Source organism: Electrona antarctica, assembly GCF_951216825.1.
Source record: "Electrona antarctica genome assembly, chromosome: 5".
In the NCBI taxonomy this organism is placed as follows: Eukaryota; Metazoa; Chordata; class Actinopteri; order Myctophiformes; family Myctophidae; genus Electrona; species Electrona antarctica.
In genome coordinates this window covers 12367656-12391913 of record NC_136810.1, presented here as the reverse complement: position 1 = coordinate 12391913, position 24258 = coordinate 12367656, and the positions used below count along the sequence as shown (strand labels likewise).

Here is a 24258-nt window from a genome sequence, read left to right as displayed (position 1 = left end):
AACAAGCAGCCAGAAAGAGGGAAGCACGGGCCTCAGAGCCGGAAAGGGCATCTACGTTTATATGTCTATGACGGGCGGTGCCTGGACTCCCATAGAGTTTGCATTGCGCCTCAGTTTCCCAGAAGTCTTTGCAAGCCAGTGAGCCGAATATGTTCCGGTGACATCATCCAAACGCGTCACCAACACAGAGTTACTTGGTTGGTACATGTTGTAGTGCCAACACATCATCTTTCTGCTTTTTTGCAATGCTGCCCTGGCTTGGCTGGGCACTCCAACGAACACACTTGGTAACGTTCGTGGGTGAGAAGCTAGAAGGAGAGATTGTTTTACTGTATTTTGTTATTTCACTACTAGTGACTTCTACATTAGTCAGTCAGAGCGTCTGTTCAGCAGTAAGATAATTTATTCCTCAGCACGTGTTGGCCTGTCCTGGTGAGACTCCTCCCTGTCAGGTATAATGAAATGAAGCCTCTAGTATAGTAGCCTCGGAAACCCAGACGTTTTTATTTCCAGGGAGAAAAAAAAGTCTGGGTCCGAGTCCACTTCAATTCGGCATAGAGTATCGCAAACATCTCTCACTCTCTGCTGATTTCTGATCGTCTGCACCTTTGTTAAATTGACACACACGCACACATGTTCACACACACACTCCTCTCTCTCTCTCTCTGTCGCTCTAATTAATTAGTCTCATGTCGCGCAGCTGCGCATAGTTTCTGCCGGCGGATCCTGCCGGGAGCTGCCTATGCCATAGAAAGCATAGGTGAGTTCCAGGCTACTAGTATAGTGACTCCAGGTGTATCAGTGATTCATGATGGAACATGATCACTTGGCTGCTTTCCAAGGCTGTCAATGACATACAGGTACCAGAAAGTGAAAAGCCACCATTGCTTGTCTTGTTGAGAAACATGTTATGCCTTTATCAAACAACAATGGAACTGTGTTATTTTTTCATTCCAATTGATCACCTCAGTAGTCAGATCTGATCACCAGATCTGGTGAAACTGAGGTGGTCATGGTTGCCCAATGCCCATCCCTGATGTAGCTGTAGTGACGACTAAACGAGATAAATAGATAATGAAAATGTCAAGTTCTATGTTCACTATAATGTGACACTCTTTAGATATGAAACTAATTTCACAACAAACAAATTATAGGCACAGGTGTCTGGCACAGGTGTCTTAAGTTTCATATCTTTAGATATGAAACTTAACCTCCTCCAGTGATTTTCATTTCACAGCAAACAAAACTGAAATGTGTGTGTGTGTGTGTGTGTGTGTGTGTGTGTGTGTGTGTGTGTGTGTGTGTGTGTGTGTGTGTGTGTGTGTGTGTGTGTGTGTGTGTGTGTGTGTGTGTGTGTGTGTGTGTGTGTGTGTGTGTGTGTGTGTGTGTGTGTGTGTGTGTGTGTGTGTGTGTGTGTGTGTGTGTGTGTGTGTGTGTGTGTGTGTGTGTGATTTGTGGTAACAAGTTTTTCTACTTCTGTATTTTGCTTTCATTAGAGGGAGAGAAAGAGATAATTCTAGATAATGGGGAACAACATAACCAGCCCTGTTTTTTCCCTATTAAACAAACCTTGTAATTTAAGAGTTTTATTTTACATCTACAAATATGTTCTCTGTGAAACCTGCAAGTGAACAGTGAAAATCCCCTTCATTGTCAGGCATGCCAAACCACAGCCCTAAAGTTGGATAAACATTTGTTTGGGTCATTTGTAGAGCCACCATTCCCATAATAGGAAGGACTTTGAGAGCTCTGTTCTTCACTTAATTCACAGAACAAATTAATTGTGCAAAATGTTTTTGGTTGTGGCCACAATTGGCCCGTGTTTGGGGGAGGGAAGCTGAGCGGGGAGGTTGATATTTGTCACTGCACGCACGTACGCCTACAGGCTTGGGCGGCACCTGTCAGCAGAGAATGTTGGGCAAGAGCAGTAGGACGGAGGTGCTACTTCCTCCCGGTGGGGGCACCTCACTGGCAGGTGAGCCAGTAAGGTACGACAGCATGTGACAACGCACAGAAAGTGTGTGGGGAGGAATTAACTGGCATAACGTCTAAATTGGGGAGAAAAACCGAGTTAAAAAAATCAGACCCGTCTGTACTGTACTGTACTGTACTGTACTGTACTGTACTGTACTGTACTGTACTGTACTGTACTGTACTGTCTGTGTGTTAGGCTGTGCAACAGGGACACTTGGTGGTGAACAAACGCTATAACACTATTTTTGTGCTTAGACAGACAGACCCAGGGACAGACAGACCCAGGGACCCAGGCAGGCGCGGAAAGTTCTTATAACGGCAGTGGGTGCCCCCCGCCCCGCCCCCAGTGCGGGAGCGCACTCACCTAGTTTGCATTGCACAGTGCGCTTTTTCCAAACGCGACCCATTGTGTCAGTGGGTGCTTCAGCCCTCAAGCACCCCCGGACTCGACGCCGCTGGACCCAGGGACAGACAGACCCAGGGACCCAGGGACAGACCCAGGGACACACATAGCTGTCTATAGGAGTGGTTGCACCACTCAATAATTCATCTATTCTGCTCCCAGCAGTAGTGCTTGTTCCTTAATTGGGACTAAACAGTATTTGGTAACACTTGCAGATAAGGTTCATGAAATTAACTAATGATTAACTAATACATTAGTTAATCATTAGTTAATCATTATTTCAGAACGTTATCTGCAAGTGTTACCCAGTATCTTCCTAAAGGGAATGTCCCACCTTCTACAACGTACATGTGTTGTAAACTTTTATTTCCCCAGCTCTATTCAAATCCACTCCGATAGGGAAACACTAGTGTTCCTTGGCACATACAGGGCCAATTTCCTGCCGGGAAGCTGCCATAAGTCCTCTGACTGTAGGAAGAGCAGGAGGTTGGGTTCCTTGCTTCCTTCCCACAGATAAACAGGGCAATAACTTGGATAATGATGTGTCTGTGGTGGGCTATCTCCTAACAGTCTCTCCTGAGATGAAAGACTAGCTGTAGGCCTTGACTCTGGATAATACAGGACAGCACGGCGACTTAACACACAAACAGGATGTAACAGGCAGAATAGACAAAGTATAGGATTATATGTACAGGTTCTCCATAGTGAAAACATATGTGCCCATTTAAAGGATTCTTATGTTTAAATGAACATAAGATTTTTTTCCGTTCATGCCAGGGTTGAATTCTTTGTTAAGAAATTAATGGGAAGACTGGCTACCACTGGCTACCTGCCCTACATACTCACACATAATGCAGCCGCCGTTACACATAAGAATTCTGTAACGGCAGCCACCGTTATTTTGTTTATTATTATGGTTATGATTCAGTTTGGTAAATGGTATGATAAATATACCATTTTAGAACGGTCCGTAACAATTCTCAATCTCCACCATTGTTGTTTATGGCCTCGCTCATTGTGCTAAAGAGGGTCACATATTCAGTGTAGTAAGAACTTCAAACGATCCCCCTGTTTCTTCTATTTCTATTTTGTTTCCACTCTTTGAGCATCTGCTTGTCTTATTTGTGATTTAGACTTCCCACAATGCCACGTTGTTCACTTTGCTTATGTGAAAAAAAAACAAGAGATCGATGGATAGAGTGAGAGAGTACGAGATATGGACACTTAAGAATAACATGGACATGCACAGAGAGATTTACTCTTCATTTATATAATGCCTGGTAGAGAAGCTGAGTCTTGTGTGTATACTTGAAGATAGTGGTGTTTGCGTTCATGCTTGGTGGGAGTTGTTTTTTGTTTTATTGGGGAGTAAAAAGACGCAGGATGTTTTAGGTCTGTCGCTGAGGTGCCAACCATGATCTATGTGGGAAACACAGAGCAGGACCACAGAATTACACCCTCAGCAGTACTGAAATACTTACCCGTTCCTACAGCAGCCGTCTAAGAATCCTGGTCCCTATCGACTCCTACGGCTTAGCTTTATATTCAGTGTAGGAGGAAGTCTGCCATTCAAGGATATATAAAATCTGGGTCAGATGTCTTTTTTTAACCTGTATGACTGACAGTGCGGTGGGTGAACCAACAATTTAAAACTCGGCGACCGAAACCTCGACTTCCTTGACAATTATTCAAAATAAGGGTTAACTTTTTTTGGAGCAGTGCTTTCTCTGCCTGCTGCTCCCGCAGTGTTAAAAACACAAGGGTGTGACTTTAGATTACTGCTCTTATCTCAATCTTTTGGAAAAACAACTGCGGTGTGGCCCAGTGGTTTGGATAGTACTGTCCTGTAATTGGGGAGGTTGCGGTTTTGACCACCATGAACCCAAGTGTTAAAGGAAGGCTCTGTCTTTGAGCAAGGCAAGCACTAAATCCCAGTACCTTGATTCCTAGGTGACCTCGACCCCTGACCAACTTTTGTGGATGTGGGGAAAGTGAGAAGGTGAATGCATGTCTCTCTCGGAAAACGGTTGTTAACAATAGAATCCCTACCAGGGACAGGCAGGATAACCGTCCTCGGGACAGAATAGAACTCTTAATTTATCGCTTCTGTATCTCGGACACTAACCCCATCCTTTTTGAATGTCAAGAAAACACTAAATCCCTGTAAATTCTTCATGTGTCAATAGATTTATCTTGCTCTTAGTAGGAAATCACTCATAATTGTTTCTGGTTCCCATCCCAACTCTTAACACCACTCTTTTTTTAACCGCATTAGTTCCATTGAAAGGACAAACTGATCTTTTGTAGGGGTCAGCAGCAGAGAATCAAACCCACTCATTGCTTCTCTGTGTTTTCCCCTGATCACTGACACTAATGGCGCCCAGAGAGCTGCTGAGTCCAGACAGCAGCAGCGGTGGTGGTGGTTCCTGTGTGGAAGCATCCAGCATCTGTTTTGTGTTTGGCTGGTGTGATCTGATGGCTTGCTCAGCTGTTCCATGGCACGGTCTGTCTGACTCGCAGCAGTTTTCCTCTCCGTATTCAATAACACAGCAAAGTAAATGCCGCTGCTGCAGAGGATGTGGAGCGGAGGGGGAAACAAAGCTATTAGTTTAGCTTTAGCTGAACTTTCCTAACACACAAGATATTTAGATATTTCACACACCGTTAGTTTTGGTTTGTTAAGTCTACAAAAAGGACACAATAACACTCTAGACTTGTGCATATAGGACCAGCACTTAGCTTTGATGATTAAATAATTCACATAATAATAATAATATAACATAAATAAATAATGAGAAAATCAGCTTTATAGAAATAACAATCTGTCATAGTGTCATCTTGAAGCTATATTTCCCCTTATTACATATACACTTATCTGTATGAATAATCCAACATCATTGAACAGACTTCCAGTCTGTTCAGTCATTGAATGTCAGGTGAATTCCTGAGCTGTAGTAAATGTTGGAGCTGTGATAGATGGACCTGGACAGGGAGGGATCATTTGCTTCCTGGCTCTGGGGAGCATGGAGCTGAAACCCGAGTTGAGATTTAACCACTTGAACCCCACTCAGCATGTTGATGTTTTTCAGACCTGTATGAAAGTGAAATAAGTACTACGAGCACAAAAAGTGAAAATGACTACTTTTCCTGATCTTTCCAGTGACTATGTTCTCGAGTTTCAATTTCTTGGAATTTGATTTAGAGGAAGAAAGGAATTATTATTAAAATGCAAACATTATTATAAACCATGTCTGTCTCTTTCCGTAGCTGACTACTGTGAGGTGAACGTGTGCAGCAATGGAGGGACATGTGTGACTGGAGCTGGAGCTCCGTTCATCTGCATCTGCCCCGATGGCTTCACCGGAGACAAATGCAATGAAACCGAAAGCGGTAGGAATTTCCCATTGACATTGAAGTTTGTCTTTAGTACAGTTGAAGCTACAAACTCAAACGAAAGCTTTTCTCAGACAGATTTTTCAGATTCATTTTCATTTTGTAATTTTTATCCCACGATTTTGTAACCCTTTTTTTTTATTTTTTTACCCGGTGCCAATTGCCTAAGCTGTAACCCTGGGCGCTAACCCAACGTGCCAACGTGGGGAGAGCTCGTATGTCAACATGCTCTCACATCCCAATAAACAGAAATGTCTGCTAAACTTCCTGTCCAACTTGGCTCTCCTTTCTTGCTCTCCTCTTTCTCTCACCTCTCTCCTCTCCCTCCTCCCAGGGCCCTGCACTCCCAACCCCTGTAAGAACGATGCCATCTGTGAACTGACCGGCCAGTCTCGCAGAGGCGACGTCTTCAGCGAGTACGTCTGCAAATGCCAGCAGGGCTTCGAGGGAGTCCACTGTCAGACCAGTAAGTCTCTCTGCTGGTTATGAACCTCAAGTGTGAAATTAATAGGAGTTTAGGTGAGGGGTGTCAAAAACTCTCCTACAGTTGGAGGCCATCGATATTGTCCTTTTCTTTTTGCTGAGGTTTGCGTGATCTGCGCAAAAGGACAGTTAACCCATTTTGGGTGGGAACCCCTTTTGGTGTTTTAAACATTATGTTATAATTTAGCTATTGAAAAATAGCAGATCTACAAGCTCATAGCGCGCCACCGAGTGGCGCGCTACGAGCTTGTAGGTCTGCTATTTTTGAAGGATTTCAAGAAGGATTTAGAAGGATTTTTAAAAGTTTTGAGGTCAGGCCTAAATGGGTCAAATGATAAGGGACAATATCGGTGGCACCCAACTGTAGGTCTGTAGACTCCTCTAGTTCAGTGGTTGCCAAACGCTCGAGACCCAAAAGTGATGTCTCCCCGGGACCCATATAGTGAAAATAGCTGATCTACAAGCTCACAACACGTTGCGATGCGACATGTTGTGAGCTTGTAGATCTGCTATTTTCACTACTTGTAGATCTGCTATTTTCACTACTTCCCTCTAATTAATAGATTCAACAATATATTGTGAATGTGAATTTGGGAGATTTTTGGTGAATATCTTTTTAAATAATAATATTTAAAAATGGGTACTTCCACCCAAAAGATGGGCCCCCGATCCACTGTTTGGGAAACAGTTCTCTGGCTCTTTATACACCTCTAGGTCTAGAAGAGACTCATGTACATTTTGTACACGCCACGGTCTGTATTTCTGTAGGCGTGTGTTGAACGTGGTGTGTTTTGTGTTTGTTTTGTGATACTCTTTAGGTATCCAAGGGGCTGACTTGAGTGTGAAGAAAGGTAAAAGAAAACTGAAATGACTGTTGAGAGAGATCTCCTTGTCCTTGACTTTCTGGTCCCTGTCTCTCCACAGATCTATAGGCTGCTCTTTGTTCTCATACTCTAACTGCATGTCGGGGCAGAGCACTGTGCGCACGCGCGCTCGCATGCACGCACGCGCACACACACACACACACACACACACACACACACACACACACACACACACACACACACACACACACACACACACACACACACACACACACAATTTACAATTTAGGCATTTAGCAGACGCTCTTAAGCAAGAAGAAAAAGCATGGCAATACATCACATACATAAGAAGTAGTTATCATTAATCATACGTAAGCTAAGAACCTAACAGTGGAATATCTATATAATGTAACTATGCATGTACAGTATACTTTATAGTGCTATGTCTACATAAAAATGGCGGGGCTAGGGCAAGTGCTACGGGCCATGATGGAGTCTGAAGAGGTGGGTTTTCAGACTATACGGCGGAAGGTTGGGAGTGAGGCTGCAGTTCTGGTTGTAATGGGAAGTGCATTCCATAGTTTTGGAGCCAGAAGGGAGAAGAGTTTGGGACGTGTGGAGCGTTGTCCTGGCACACACACACACACACACACGCACGCACACACACACACACACACACACACACACACACACACACACATATACACATACATACATACATACATACACACATACAGCTAACCCTAACCAAACCCTAACTTGAACCTCAAGCCTAAAGTTGTAACAGTAAAGTAGCACTTGACACATTCACTGCCATTGACGAGTCGACTATAGTCGTCCATTCAAATCCAACAGTTCATTGCCATTGACGAGTATAGTGGTCGATTATGGGTTTTTATTGTTTAAGTTAGATTGTGCTCGTATGCAATGTATGAATGGCTAGTTTTTTAATTAATACCTAGCAGGGAGTGTCTTTCTCTTTAATTATTTTCTGCCTCGTTCCTTGTCATGTGACATGGGAACCACAACAGCAACACACACATATACGCACATACACGCAAGCATGCACGCACACACATGCACACGCACGCACACACACTGTGGGAGTCAGCAGTATACTCCCCAAGGCTAGAGGCAGGCTCAACAGGGAGTTATTGTGGAACTTATCAGTTCAGCCACAGGCCCAGACTGAGATAAGGTCAAAGTCTTGAATGCCAGCCTTGAGACTTTGAACAGAAGGCCACTCTGCACATCTATTTCATGAGAGAGGTGCGTAGGAGAGGCATGAATGGATCAAAAGTAGCAAACAAAACCATCCTGCAACGTGTAATGATACATTTATTGCAATGTTTAGGTTTTAGACATTTCATATCTCTTTACAGAGAGATGCATAACTTTACTGGGCGGCTGTGGCTCAGGAGGTAGAGCAGGTCGTCCAATGATCCCTGGGTCGGCGGTTCGAATCCCGGCTCCTCCTGTCCACATGTCGAAGTGTCCTTGGGCAAGACACTGAACCCTACATTGCCTCCAATGAGTCGGTTGGTGTGAGCTTGCCACCATTGGTGTGTGAATGTGGGAAGTGAGGACGCTGGCGTCGACTGTTCGCCGCTTCACCTCCCAATGTATGAATGAATGAACCATTGTAAAGCGCTTTGAGCACTTGGAAAAGCGTTAAAAATGCAATTCATTCATTATGTATCTGTACATCTGTCAGGAGATCATTGTCACAGGGAATTTATTTTCTATATGTAACAGGAGACTTGCACGTCAAAACCCAGTTATTTTTAGTGTCATCATCCAACGTTTCTTAATCACTTCACCCAATCTGACATTCACTCTTGCTGGATGTAATGGGATAATTATGGAGAGCATCGTTGACAGATGTTTGAGGTAAGAGATGAGCGGATGCCTCCCATCTCCGGCAGAGAGATATAGTCCTCGCATACCAGAGACGTGTTACCCGGCACATTCCTTCTCCCAAGCCGCACTCCTACTACACCAGTTAGTTATGGTGCAACAATTTATCATGTCATTGTAATTTATCGTGCCCCCAGTCTGTACTTAAATACGCCTCCGGCATTCCCGTATGACTTGTAAGTTCACGGCCAAGTTTCTCCTCGAGGAGAGCCTCAAATCACAGTTTATGATAATGTGTGTTTAAGCCACTGTGCACTCAACTGCCACAATATGGACATATGAAACGTTTCTGCCACTCATCTCTCGGTCATCAAGTTTCTATCCAAATGCTGCACATATTTCGAGCACATTTCCAAAAATGTGGCTAAAAAAAGACAACATTTTCTTTCTTTCTTCAGTATTTACAATGTTCAACAGCCTACTTTTACTACATCTCAGAGGCAAATATTGGACTTTTACTGTACTGCATTCATGTAACCAGCTCAGCCGTATATACATTTCGACCGTTTAAAATGGCAGATCTACAACCTCACAATTCGTCGCGATGCGAACAATTGTGAGCTTGTACATCTGCTATTTTCAAAATATTTTTGTATACATTTTGAACTTTTGACAATACGTACTTTTACTTTTGGCACTTCAAGTCTATTTTGATGCTGATACTTTTGTACTTTTTCGCAAGCTTATTTTCAACACAGGACTTATACAGTACTTGCATTGCATGCAGTATTGATACTTTTACTTAAGTTAAAGATGTGACAAATGTTTCCATCAGGTACAGTATATACATCACTGTAATATAAATGTAGCCTCAGAGATGATTATGAGGTTTACAATCATTCCCATCATCCTCACTGCATCTCCTAATTATAGGTGGTTTGTATAAAATGGTAATTGGTAAATGGTGCATTTATATAGCGCCTTTATCCAAGGCGCTTTACATAGATTGGGCATTACATTCACCCATTCATACACCGATTGCGGCGGAAGCCATGCAAGGTAAGATACTGCTAAGGTCAAGGTTAAGATACTGCCACTGTTGTGGCACCACACAACTGTCACTGTGGCTGTGAGAGTCAGCTTTATTCCTAAGATCACCTCCAGGCTAGAGCTTTTACACTAATTAGTTGAAGGCAGAGGTAGCACGAGTACATGAGGAGCTGTCAGTACTACAGCTTCATTTACCTTTACTGATGGCTGGCCTGTCGGCTCTAATGCTCCCTAATTATAGTGTCCGTGTGCGTGCGTGCGTGCGTGCGTGCGTGCGTGCGTGCGTGCGTGTGTGTGTGTGTGTGTGTGTGTGTGCGTGTGTGAGAATGTGAGAATGCTGCTTGCATACTGTGTAGTGTAATGTCCTAATTCTATACTCACTTATCATTCATCACTTAATTAATTGATTATGCAGTACATGTGCATCAAACTGTATCCTAATTGTTCTTAATCAGGTTAAGCAAAACTTGATGAAGATGTCTGTTTCCCAACCCAAATCCTTTTAGTTTAGTTGGACATGAATCATTAACTAATGCTTCTTTCATGTTTCTTTAAGTGCACGTGTCTGAATACATTAGCCATGTGATGTAATGACTTCACTGATCCTGACTTTGGAGTAACATCGTTATGTAATGTAAAATTGGGTTACTGCCACAATCATACTGATGCTGTGCATGTAAGAGATTCAAACACATCATTGGATTGTTCCCGGTATGATTGTGTGTCTTAGTGTAAACATGCTCTGTATATTACAGACACAACCGCACGCACGCACGCACGCACGCACATACGTTCAGTTTATCCCTCCAACCAGTAGAAATTGGGCTCTGGACGGCCATTATTAACGTCAGTCCCTGTGCTGTTGCCGGGTGGAAAAGCACACAGAGCTGTAGCGGTGAATAAAGTGTCACAGTCAGGACTGTCCTGTCAGAGAGAGAGAGAGAGAGAGACTGAAAATGAAAAGACAGGGTGAAAGTCACAGAGGGAGGGAGGGGTCACTGCTACCTGGATGGAATGAGGGAGGGAGAGAAGGAAGAGGGATAGAGATGGAGAAAGCATGCAGTCTTTATTTGGCTCAGTGTATGGAGACCTCAGTGGATGGGGAGAGAGGGAGAGAGAGAGGAGTGAGTCTATGATCTGTGGTTGGCTGCAGTCTAGTACATTATTACAACAAGGCAAAGTGAGGAGAAAAGACATGTAATCTGATTACTATTGTGAACTGTGTGTAGGACCACAGATCATGAGCATTAGGACACTTTGGCAACTATTGATTTGACACCCATGCCCATAAAGATCAGTGACTAAGTAGAGAATGTGTAATAAACTACACATGTTGTCAGTCAGAGCAGATGGCTGAGTGAGTGAATTTGGTTTTCGTCCAGCCAGATTCTCAACGCAGATTAAGGCAGCAGTCATTATTACTTTCTGGTATATTTGAGGACATCAGCGTGTGTGTGTGTGTGTGTGTGGCACACACACACACACACACACACACACACACGCACTGCGTGTGTGCGTGCGTGTGCGTGCGTGTGTGTGTGTGTGTGTGTGTGTGTGTGTGTGTGTGTGTGTGTGTGTGTGTGCGCGTGTGTGCGCTGTTGTACTTGATTTCAGTCCCTCCCAGGATGTTGTGGTGGTGTGGGCTGACTGGGATCCTTGCCCCCTAGGGTGGAGTGTGTGCATGTTCTATTTGAAACTGTGTGTGTGTGTGTGTGTGTGTGTGTGTGTGTGTGTGTGTGTGTGTGTGTGTGTGTGTGTGTGTGTGTGTGTGTGTGTGTGTGTGTGTGTGTGTGTGTGTGTGTGTGTGTGTGTGTGTGTGTGTGTGTGTGTGTGTGTGGTGTGTGTGAACCTGTATTATGTGGTACTGTACTCCAGGCATAATGCCGTTTACTAACCTGTTGACAGTGTGTATTTACAGAGCTACGTACTTAAGCCTCCTTACCTAAAATCACAACATTAGCTGGAGAAACGAGCATGATGACTTGAGCACAGAGACCTGCACACGTCAACCCCCAACTGTTATACGCAGACAGTCGGTGTCATTTAGTTGTGGTCATCTGGAATGTTTTTACATTTGGTCTTAGTTTTAGTTGACTAGATACCAGAAGATTTTAGTCGATTAAATCTACATTTGATTGTGTCTACTATAATGTATTTTGGCGGGCCTTGATGACATCGTAATGGCGGATTTTACACTTGGTTGCATGCTGAAAACAGATGTTGTGAGCTACTGAGCTTGTAGATCTGCTATTTACAGAGCACAACACCCAAGCGTAAACACACTAATTGTCTTTTAGTTCTACTGGATCTCTTCTCCAGACACACAAATATATTATTTAGTCTTAGTTTTATAGCCTAGTTTTTGTCAGTGAAAAAAGGTAGTCAACAAACATTCTTTTCTGCATAGTTTCAGTCTGGTCCTAAATAATAGAGCTACAGTACCTCTCGTGTCATGGGTTAGAACAGAGCCTCCTTACTCATACTCATGTGTGGTTGCTGGTAATTTATAGACTTGTTGTCAACCAACGACTGCAGTTACACACTGTCCCTTAAAAACCAAACATGTTCTTGTTTTTGACAAGACAGAAATATTTTAAATATTATCTGTAATGGAAGAACGCTGGCGTGTCATCCAGGATAATTCCCACTCAGACACAAATAACACGATGTTTGGTTCGTCTATGCAGTGTAAAAACCCCAGGGAAAAATAAAAACAAGCAGGAATTTCACACTTTTCATCTAGCTATGTACTTCTACACACCAAGACATCTGTTTTGTGACTGTTGTGAAGCTATGTTGTTGGCGGCGTCTATTTATACGTTTGTCCTATCAACTCAAATTACATTTACAACGCTAACATGAATAATGTGAGTGGTCGAACTATGTGGCAGTTAGCTGCCCTCTGCAAGTACTGTATTTATGTAATAGATGACATTCATCTTTCAGGTTTATGTTTCTAAAATAACCTTTTCAGAACATTCTGTGACTCACCTCTGGGCAGTGGTGTAAAGTAAATATCTACAGTTTTGAGGTATTTCTTACTTTACTGGAGTATTTCCAATGTTCAATACAATACTTATTTTGGTATTTAAGTAGATTTTTATGCCAATGCTTTTACTTAAGTAAATCTTGCTTTTTTTATTTTATTTAACCTTTATTTAAACCAGTAACTGCGTCTCTTTTACAAGTGGGAACTGGCCAAGAGGCAGAAATAAAATTACACTTCAATACCACATCGTCAATGTTACATTTTGGACCAGCAAATACAACATCCAGAATACATCTTACAGTACCTATGAATAAATACAAAAAGTCCCCAGTCCTACTAATTAGTAGGACTGGGGAATGCTTACAGGGCATTCTTCTTGTAACAAAGTACTACCGTACTTCTACATTGTGGTATTGATACTTTTACTTAAGTAAAGTAATCTGGTCTGAACTAGTGACGGTACTTTCCCAGTGGACTGCAGCCAGTCTCCAGACCAGTACACATCCACATAGAAAATTACACTTCTCATTCATGTAGCACATGTTATAAAACGGGCCTTGTGGCCAGTGGTGGGAAAAGTACTGTTTTACTTAACTTAAAGTATCAATACCGCAGTGTAGGAATACTCAGTTACAAGTAAAAAATCCAGAATTCAAAGTATTGGCATCAAAATGTACATACAGTACCAAAAGTACTAATTATACAGAAGGTCCCATTTAAAATTTTCAGATCTATAACAATCTTTAGAAAGAAGCAGATCTACAAGCTCACAATGCGCTGCAATGTGACACACTTCGACTATTTTCAAATTGCCAAAATGTATATATGGCTGAAGTGGTTAATGTATATGTCTTGTAATAATAATAGTAAAAGTACAATAATTGCTTCTGAAACGCAGTTGAGTAGATATAAAAGTATTGGAAATTGGAAATACTCAAGTAAAGTATAAAATAATACCTCAAAATTGTACAGCACAATGCCACAATGCACATGCATTGTGGCCTTAATGTGGCAGCCATGCTGGCATGGGGCGCCCGCCCCCTCAGTAGCCTGTGCCACGCCAAGAACCTTAAACCTGAATGGACTTGAGGGTCAGGAATATATAATTACTTTTTTTGATGTTGCCATTGATTAAAGAAAGAAACCAACCAATGACGCACACAGTCTTAACACCACAATGCGTTTGTTTAACTCTGATCCTTTTTAAAGAAATGCACACACACACACACACACCATTTTTAAACCGGTGAGAGTGCCACTTTAGGCCCAGCCAACACAACGGAAGGAGAAATATGTAATTTCTCTATTTTGACCCAGGTTAAAAAAGGGAAACGAAAATCCGACCATGAGAACAACGAAGACGAAGTACAGTCAACGGTACAGTCAACGAACCAGAACAGTGTGTGTGTGGCTAGGACTGGCTGGGTGCAGGAAGAGGAAGAGAGCGGCTCAGATCTAAAGTCACATCACAACATAAGGTTCCAAGAGGCGGAGACGTGATCCTCAGTTTAGATGCATGGACTCTATTCTCCAATCTGAGACTTAGAAAGGGCACCGGTTATTAACTCTCCATTTTAACAAGTAACTCTCCATTTTAAGACACGGGCAGCAACAACTTCCCAGCCCTACACACAGATTGCAATACACAGAAATCCTCCATTGGGTCGCTACAATTTACAGTATACCAACGATTGTTCACAGACACATGATTGTTACGACATGAATATACAGGACACATATGGGTACAGTACAGTGAAGCTGAATATATTATACATACTGTATTAGCCTAGTAGCCAAAAAGTGAACCCGGACATGTTGAGTACACCAACGTTTTATGTTATAAATGTTGAGTATGGGTCCCCAGCATGTATAAACTGCCGGATGCTAACATGCATATGTTGAGCAATTTTCATTATTGGCATAATATGTGACCATACCATTAACAACCGATAGAAGGCAAAATGTTAAAAATTTCATCATGCTTTATCTAGCATGTGATGTGTCAAACTAGGGGGTTTTCATGATGCTGAATCCATTCCAAGCATTAGTTTTGCAAAAAAACACTCATTGGGCTTAAATCGGCCATGCCCACTTGCCCAAATGTGCTGACATCATCAATTTGTGATGACGACATTGGCCGATTTTAGCATCCGGCAGTTTCTACATGCTGGGGACCCATACTCAACATTTCTAACATAAAACCTTGGTGTACTCAACATGTCCGGGTTCACAATGGGGCTCTATGGGCTGGCTACTAGACTATATGTACAGGGTGGCTGGCAGTGGCTCAGGAGGTAGAGCAGGCGCTTGGGAACCCAGGCTCCCTTGTATTGAGCAAGACAATGATCCCCTAATTGCTCCCGATGAGCAGGTTGGTGCGTTGCATGGTTTCCTCTGCCATCGGTGTGTGAATAGGTGAATGTAATGCTCAATCATTGTAAAGCGCCTTTGGATAAAGGTGCTTTATAAATGCACCATTCTACTGTATATTCAGACTGTTCACTGTTCACACCCAGCTGCTCTATTTGATGTGATTTTATACCGCTCTGTTACCTGCTCTGTTTTTCAGTTCTGTTTTTCATTTCTTTAAGCATGTCATTTTAACCGTGCACATTGCACACAAAACTCTGACGAGAAGCAGTTATGCCATTCGTAGTGCCAACTATCCATTCATTGCTAATTTGTAATCATGTAAAAAAAAATGTTTTTTTTATCCTTTATTTACCCAGGGAAGTAGCTGAGCACAGGTGCTCATTTTCAGCAACGCCCTGCACATAGAAACAGACACAGACACACACACGCACACACACACATTAAAACCTGGGACCAGTACAACCACAGTCTTATACTGTTGGCCACTAAGCAGCTCCAGGGGGAGCAGTTGGGGGTTCAGTGCCTTGCTCAAGGGCACTTAAGCGGTGTTGGGTGAGTGATGACAATCACTTCCCCACCCAGATTTTTCCAACCTTTCGGCAACAAGGGCGCTCCTCTAACCCTTAGGCCACCACTGCCCAACGTACAGTATGTACGTTGGACTTTGGATATTTTATTTGGCTGTGCTTTCCTGTTATTTGAATGTGCTCTATGTGTTCATTTCTTCTTTCTCTTTTTTTCCCCTATTGTAACTCTTCCAGTAACTGCTATTTGAGAGCTAGCACAATCATTTTTCACACAGTCTTTTAACACCTGTAATCTTGTGATGCATGTGTGACCATGAAATTAATTCCGATGAGAGTTCCCAGATGACAGAATCAGAGCTCCCAGAGGCTCCATGTGTAAGAAGTTCCATGTTGAACCAATCGACCTTGGATCTGTATCGATCAGGATCAGATTGCAAACAGGCGAGAGTTGTAGAGTTGTATTGGCTTTTCACATCGTATTGGCTTTTCACATCATGCTGTGACGTGCGTGCGTGCGTGCGTGCGTGCGTGCGTGCGTGCGTGCGTCATTGAGTGTCATTGTATTTATTTACCACATACTGTATCTGTAGCAACAGACAAAACAAGCAGATTACTTTAGCCTGATGCATAATGGTCTAATTGGTTTGGAATGTTTTTTAAATGCAGACCTACCAACATATCAGAAATAAATTAAATAATATCAGAGATTTCTAAACCATTTCTCCTAGAGCTAAAACAACACAAACTGCAGTATATGGCACTAACATAACTTAAACCTCCACTATGTCATCTTTTTAGTGAATAAAGTTGTATTTTAACCAATCTGTATTGTAATGATTGTAGAGTGTATTTGTATTCTGCAGGGCGGGTCCTTGGTGTCCAAGACAAATTTCTCCTTCGGGAGACAAAATAAAGAAACCTTGAACCTTGAGTATAGTACGTTAATATAATATAACGAACACAACTGAGGTGGTTGTAATTGTTCTCCCTGCGGTTCTATTGAGCATTTTAGATCCTGTGTGGGCAAGACCCCACAACTGGTTCACAAGTGGTACTGTCTGATGGACAAAAGTTTCAGTTTCTCCCCCGAGTAGCTCTGTTAGCTCAGTGGTGACACTTTCAGTGTTTGTGGGACGTAGGCTCGAATCTTACATGTTAGACAAGTTAAGGATTGCAGTTTTAACACATAATGCTGCATAGATTTAAACATTCACTGTTTAGATTAGATCCAGAGCAGGACAGCTGACCAGGTTGTGCGTCTGTCTGTCCTGGTGGTCAATCCTCTCCCTGACGAGAGACAGACAGGCAATCAAACAAGCAGCTGACTCTATGTTATTGCTGTTTTGTGTTTTCACACTTCTGTGGGCAGTATTATGCGTGTCTTAAGTACCAGGTCTTATTACTTAACTTAAGACCTGGAGGCGTGGTCAATGCTGTTTGGCCACTCAGAATATCCAAGTGGCATTGATCACGCCTCCAGGTCTTAAGTTAAGTAATAAGACCTGGTACTTAAGACACGCATAATACTGCCCACTGTGTGTGCAAGTAGTAAATCTGATGGTAAGTTGTCATCAATATGTCACGGACGTGGCAAAGATTTGTCGTTGCCTGTGGAAAATGTTTTGTTCTTGTTATGTTGATCATATGACTCAATTACTGAATGTCAGGTTTCCTTCAGAATATGTATGACACTGATTTACTACGACACTGTGGCACATTAGGAGTCTATAGGACACACTTTATAGACTTTTCAAGGACCCCCGTTTGGTTCCATTTATACACTCAGAGTTACAGTCCCTTGACCACTGTACTGTACAGAACAGTATATTGTGTTTCTGGTAATAATTATTGTCAGCTTTTTTTTGTAGGTCCATGGCAAACATTTATTTTTTTGTTTGTATGACATAGAATTAGTATGACATAGAATTTTTGTGTGACATAGAATGACGAAGTAGGGCATTCATTTTCAAAATAAATAAATAAAATGCAGAGATAAGAGGTTTTCTGCCCGACAGTATATGCAATGTGCCCCCCCTGGAGTGAGTGTGGAAATATAGTGGCCCTCTCCATCATCAAAGTTGAAATATAGTGGCCCTCTCCATCATCAAAGTTGAAATATAGTGGCCCTCTCCATCATCAAAGTTGAAATATAGTGGCCCTCTCCATCATCAAAGTTGAAATATAGAGGCCCTCTCCATCATCAAAGTTGAAATATAGAGGCCCTCTCCATCATCAAAGTTGAAATATAGAGGCCCTCTCCATCATCAAAGTTGAAATATAGAGGCCCTCTCCATCATCAAAGTTGAAATATAGAGGCCCTCTCCATCATCAAAGTTGAAATATAGTGGCCCTCTCCATCATGAAAGTTGAAATATAGTGGCCCTCTCCATCATGAAAGTTGAAATATAGTGGCCCTCTCCATCATCAAAGTTGAAATATAGTGGCCCTCTCCATCATGAAAGTTGAAATATAGTGGCCCTCTCCATCATGAAAGTTGAAATATAGTGGCCCTCTCCATCATGAAAGTTGAAATATAGTGGCCCTCTCCATCATGAAAGTTGAAATATAGTGGCCCTCTCCATCATGAAAGTTGCCATCATGCCCGAACCGCAAGACCAGCGGTCCGGGCCACTGAGAATACTTTAGTATAATATTTGAGAATTCACTGTCATAAAGTGAGGTAGCATCTGCCTACAGCATGTACAGTCGACAGAGATTCATAATAATCACGCCGTTTTCACTCCATTTGAAAATGTATTTTTAGAGAAGTTTCTATTTAAGGAGCTGTGTGTGTGTGTGTGTGTGTGTGTGTGTGTGTGTGTGTGTGTGTGTGTGTGTGTGTGTGTGTGTGTGTGTGTGTGTGTGTGTGTGTGTGTGTGTGTGTGTGTGTGTGTGTGTGTGTGTGTGTGTGTGTGTGTGTGTGTGTGTGTGTGTGTGTTTCCCATGATGCCTCATCCACTTGCACCTTGAGCAAAATACTCTTTTTATTTTAGCTTTAAATTAAATGACATTTTATTAAATTAATTTTCAGCCACACATCCACACTAGTGGTGTAAAGTACATTTACTCAAGTACTGTACTTTTTCTTCTTTTTTTACTTGCTGGAGAATTTTCTGTACTTTAACTTCTACTTCACTACATCCCAACGAGACAAATATTATACTTTTACTCCACTACAATTATTTGAAAACTTTAGTTACTATTTTCTTTGTAGACTACAACAGTGTGTGCTACAACACATACATCAACCACAATCTACATTTCAGACATTTGAAAATAGCTGTTCTACAAGCTCACAAATCACAATGTGTCGATGCGACACATTGTGAGCTTGTAGATCTGCTATTTTCAAAAGATTTTCATACATTTTTAATTTTTTACATTTGCAAACTTGTGAAATGGGACCTTAGTCTACTATCTACATTTGGTACATTTTTATACCAGTACTTACTCAAGTAAATGTTGTATTCCATATTCCGTATTTCTAGTACATTGCAGTATTAATACTTAAGAGTACTTTTCCCACCACTGCTGAACAACTGTATAGTGAACAGAAGACATGGTAAACAGCATTAGCAGCAGATAATGGTAAACAGTAGACATGTTGAAATGAAATGCAGTCTGGTGACGCTGGCAGCCCTTTTGTAGGCGATGGACGGATGAGAAACAGTTTGGTCTCATTCCATTCTTCTTATGTATGTCCTTCCCAATCCCTGCTCTGTTGCCGTGCCAACACTCTTCTGCCCCAAACCACAGACTTTTGTTGGACGAACAGATATAGTTGACGAGGCCGCCATCTAGAGGCCATGTAAAGAACCGCAGGTTTCTTTACGCTCATCAATAAAGCATTGAGAAAATAGAATTGATTGATTGATGGAATACTTTTGGGTCCCATTCGGGTCAATATCATTACAAAATATAAAACTATATGTACATACACAGAGTAGAAAAAAGGGGGGAGAAGTGAATATTTACCTACCACTTTGGACTCCTGAAAGGTGGATTTTCAGGCCTGTTTTAAAAGAAGCCAGTATACTGATCCGCATGTTTTGAGGGATGGGTGTTGAAAGAAAGGAAGCTGATAATCTTTTATCTTTCCCCACTCTGCCTTTCACTCAGGGGAATCAAACCATTGATCTTCTCTGGACACAACTTTCTCCCTTCTTACTTCCCTAACAGGCCGTTTCTACAGTTCTCTGCTGCATGTATAAACTAACTAACTGTATAGTGTCACGGAAACTTGACATCACTTGACAACTTGACATCATCACATGAAACACACAGTGATGCTGACGTTGCTCTGTCCTCCAGATGTGAACGAATGCGAGGCTCGGCCATGTCAGAACGGAGGACGCTGCACTGACCTGGACGGAGACTTTAACTGCCGCTGCCCCTCCCCCTACGTGGGCAAACACTGCCAACTGCGTGAGTAGAAACCTTTTACTGTAGTTCTCTGACACATACACGATTTACAATGTAGGCATTTAGCAAGGTGCAAGATCAGAGTATATGGCATGTACCCTAGTCCAGTGGTTGTCAAAGTATGGGGTCCGAGGGTCCTTGAGGGGGTTCCAGGGGGTCCCCAGTAGGCCTACATTTAGTTCGCCCATTAAGGCGCCTCATTAGACCTGAGGCCGATTCTACAAAAATGTAAGCCTGTGGCGCGCTCACGTCTAACGCCACCCGTCTGTGTTGTTGTTGTTTCTCCATGAATATCGACATGAGTCCGAGTGACACACACACACACACACTAACCGTACATTTTTAACGAAGACAGTAAAGACACTCAAGGCAGACAGCGATGTGTCTTTGGCCACTGACCGTGTTTTCATGGTTCACAATCACGTCACGGAAAAGGGAAACTGCAAAAGCTGGCCCTGCTGTGATTGGCCAGTAGTCGCAGACCCAGAAAGCTGGGTTGAAAACGGAGAAGGTAACGTCAGTAACGTATCACGGCCACAAAGCACAGGTGTAAAGTAAACGGCACTTCCGCATACTCTGCATCTGTCACGGTCTATGACTTGGCCAACTGAACTGTGCACGAAGTGTGGTTCTCAAACGTTTTCATGTGGGACCCCCAACATTATATATATTTGGCTATGGACCCTCATCTCAAAATATTTTGTTCCAGGGACCCCCAGAAGCAAAACTTTGAGTTAAAAACGCAGCATCAAAGTCTGTTTTACCACTTTAATCCAATATACATGGGCTATTTGAAAATAGCCAATAGTAGTCTAGTCTGTCTGTCTGTCTGTCTGTCTGTCTGTCTCGCTCTCTCTCATTACACACACACACACACACACACACACACACACACACACACACACACACACACACACACACACACACACACACACACACACTAGCTCATTATGAGTTGGCATGGTGTTCCTGAGCAGCAGCAGCAGGCTGCATTAAGTTAAAGTAATGTAAGGTACTGTAATGGCACTGGGAGGACATCCAAGCTTTCTCTTTGTTACACTCGTCAATAGATGTGGTTTAAGTGCTCAGATGAGGAATCAATATATACTCTGCCCACTAAGGATACACATTATTAATGACACAATTTAGGAAACCAAAAATAAAGGGACATTCACTTGCGACTCACAGAAATGGATCCGCGACCCACAGCTTGGTCCTGACCCACTGTTTGGGAAACAGTCCTGTAGGTTATATTTCGTCGCTGTCAGGTGGAAACCACCTAACTCTTATTTTTTTCATAAATCAGTGCTGTTGAACACCCTTTATGTATGTGTGTTGGTTAAAAAATATTGAACCAATAGCAAGTATTAAAAAGCACTTTGGACAAAACCTCTCAACTCCATTGGACCCTCAAACTGTCTCGTAAGGCAGCTAACTCCACCACCTCTCTCCTTCTCATGCAAGTAATTGACAATATCTAATGTCACAACACCAACTTTGATGAGGCAGTATTGCATTGTTTAAAAAATATATTGTCATTTCCTTAAAAATGTATATTTTTAATTTCCTGAAAAATTAACATTTTGGAGTTATGAGTTTCCTCCGGGCAGAGATATGTAAAAACCCAACCACTTGGTCACACTTCCAAAATGGAACCACAACCACAGAAAATATGAAAATTCGCCATTGTCTCCCCACCGGAACTCCAACAGTCAGACTGATTTAAGGCCTCGCATTTCACTTCAGCTACGATGTTTGATCTCAAATCTAAACTCTTCCCTCCCTCTGTCTCCCTACATCTCCATCTCCTCTCAGGTTGCATTTCTCTGATGGGTATGGAGGGTGGAGGTATTTCTGAGTCTCAGATCAGTACGTCGTCCGTCCATTATCGCATGCTGGGCCTCCAGCGCTGGGGCCCGGAGCTGGCCAGGCTGAACAACAAGGGCCTGGTGAATGCCTGGACGGCTGCCTCGCACGACAGGAACCCCTGGATCCAGGTCAGAAAGAAAGAATGCTGGGGGTGGAATTGGGTGATGGAGAGCTAGAAAGCGGATATGAAATAGAGAATGCATTCACTGTGTTTTACGTTCATTCAGACAGGAAAATGTAGAGCAGGGTTTCTCAAAGAGGAAGCTGTGATGCAAGACCAGGGGTACCGCAGGATAATATTTGGAATTTAATATCACTTCAGTTTAACCACACAGACCCTATACTTATTGGTTGCATTGTACTTGGTGTGGTCTTAAATATCAAAAATATGGTCAAAAATATCAGCACTACAAGCTCACAATGTGTTGCGTTGCGACACGTTGGTGGGGAATAATTCGCCAAGATCATCTATTCTTGGCAAATGTTCCCCCTAGAATAGGGATACAAGTATACAGTAACAAGTTATTTTCAATCTGTCATAATGGAAATCTCCAGTTTTCTTCCTGACATGCTGTATTTTAGGGGGAAATATTTACATACTAGAAAAAGTGCCCTTCCGGGCACAGGTCTCCACCAGGAGGAGTGTGTGTGATGTTTGGCAAAATGTTTAGGAGGATGTTTTTTTGTATTTGTTTTTGCAACAATTCTCTTCATTTTGTTGAGGAAATGCAGAGCCAGATCACTCATAGCATCTCTGAGGATAGAATTCTGGATGAGCAGGACATGTGCAGCATTTTGTACAAAACTGGCCACTCCTGAAAACTTAGCCAATCAGTGTACAATCTGAGAAATCCAACAGACTCGTCTTGATCACATGACTACAGAGATCATGTATACCGATTGCCATTTCTTGCCTTTGATGGCAATTGGATGATTTGAGGCATTTTGTTCCAAAAATGTGTTTTGCAAAAATCAACCTGTTGGTGGCGCTATAACAGGCCAATGTGAAAAGGGTGGGATATATTCCTCAGCCTAGTAAGAAAATGTGTGAAAGATTTCACGTAAATTGCATGCTGCGTTCATGATTTGAGGCTTTTGTTCAAAATGGGGCAATCTTGCAAACTGTGAAAGCCAATTATAGCCAATCAGGATGGAATATGAAATATCGGACAGATCCAACTTGAGCACATGACCATAGAGATACTGTGTAACGATTTGTGAGATTTTTGGACAGAATCTGGAGGAGTCATATCAAAAAATTTGGCATCGACCGTCTTAACGGTGCTGGAGATTAGCTGGTAACGGACGGACGGAAGGAAGGACGGACGGACGGACGGACGGACGGACACACGGACGGAGTGCAAAACATACTCTCTCCCCATGCCTTCGGCCTGGTGGAGACAATAATCTGTAATATATGCCATAGATGTAAGGTTCTATAAAGTAACAATGTAATTCAGGGGTGGCGTGGATCAAAACGCCCTGAAACCACTGGTGTAGAGAGGCAGGAAGTTGAGCGAGGGCAGACTAAAGACATGCAAAACAAACAGCAGGAAGTGACTATGTGGTCGATTGATCAACGTCCTGTGAAATAGAACCGTGACTGACTGATGTCCCTGTATGTATGTCTGTGGTCTCAGGTCAACATAATACTGTGACTGACTGACTGACTGATGTCCCTGTATGTCTGTGGTCTCAGGTCAACATACTGTAGTACCGTGACTGACTGACTGACTGACTGGTGTCCCTGTATGTCTGTGGTCTCAGGTCAACATAGTACCGTGACTGACTGACTGGTGTCCCTGTATGTCTGTGGTCTCAGGTCAACATAGTACCGTGACTACTGACTGACTGGTGTCCCTGTATGTCTGTGGTCTCAGGTCAACATAGTACCGTGACTGACTGACTGACTGACTGGTGTCCCTGTATGTCTGTGGTCTCAGGTCAACATAATACCGTGACTGACTGACTGACTGACTGGTGTCCCTGTATGTCTGTGGTCTCAGGTCAACATAGTACCGTGACTGACTGACTGACTGACTGACGGGTGTCCCTGTATGTCTGTGGTCTCAGGTCAACATAGTACCGTGACTG

General features: G+C 42.6%; 1 protein-coding gene across 6 annotated transcripts in view; it reads left to right on the top strand.

Annotated features, from left to right (window-relative positions):
- Positions 1–24258, top strand: part of mfge8b (milk fat globule EGF and factor V/VIII domain containing b) — a 48931-nt gene that overhangs the window by 11472 nt on the left and 13201 nt on the right. For 4 of the 6 annotated variants that reach the window (XR_013790060.1, XR_013790061.1, XM_079501493.1 and 1 more), the window contains exons 2-6: positions 5645–5767; positions 6105–6236; positions 7072–7104; positions 20185–20298; positions 22111–22292. Coding sequence is in view for 4 of the 6 variants with exons in the window: in XM_079501493.1 (XP_079357619.1) it covers positions 5645–5767; positions 6105–6236; positions 7072–7104; positions 20185–20298; positions 22111–22292 (584 nt within the window). In the remaining 2 variants the exon portion in view is untranslated. The remainder of the gene's footprint in view (positions 1–5644; positions 5768–6104; positions 6237–7071; positions 7105–20184; positions 20299–22110; positions 22293–24258) is intronic. The other 2 variants (XM_079501495.1, XM_079501494.1) reach the window with 1 other exon arrangement.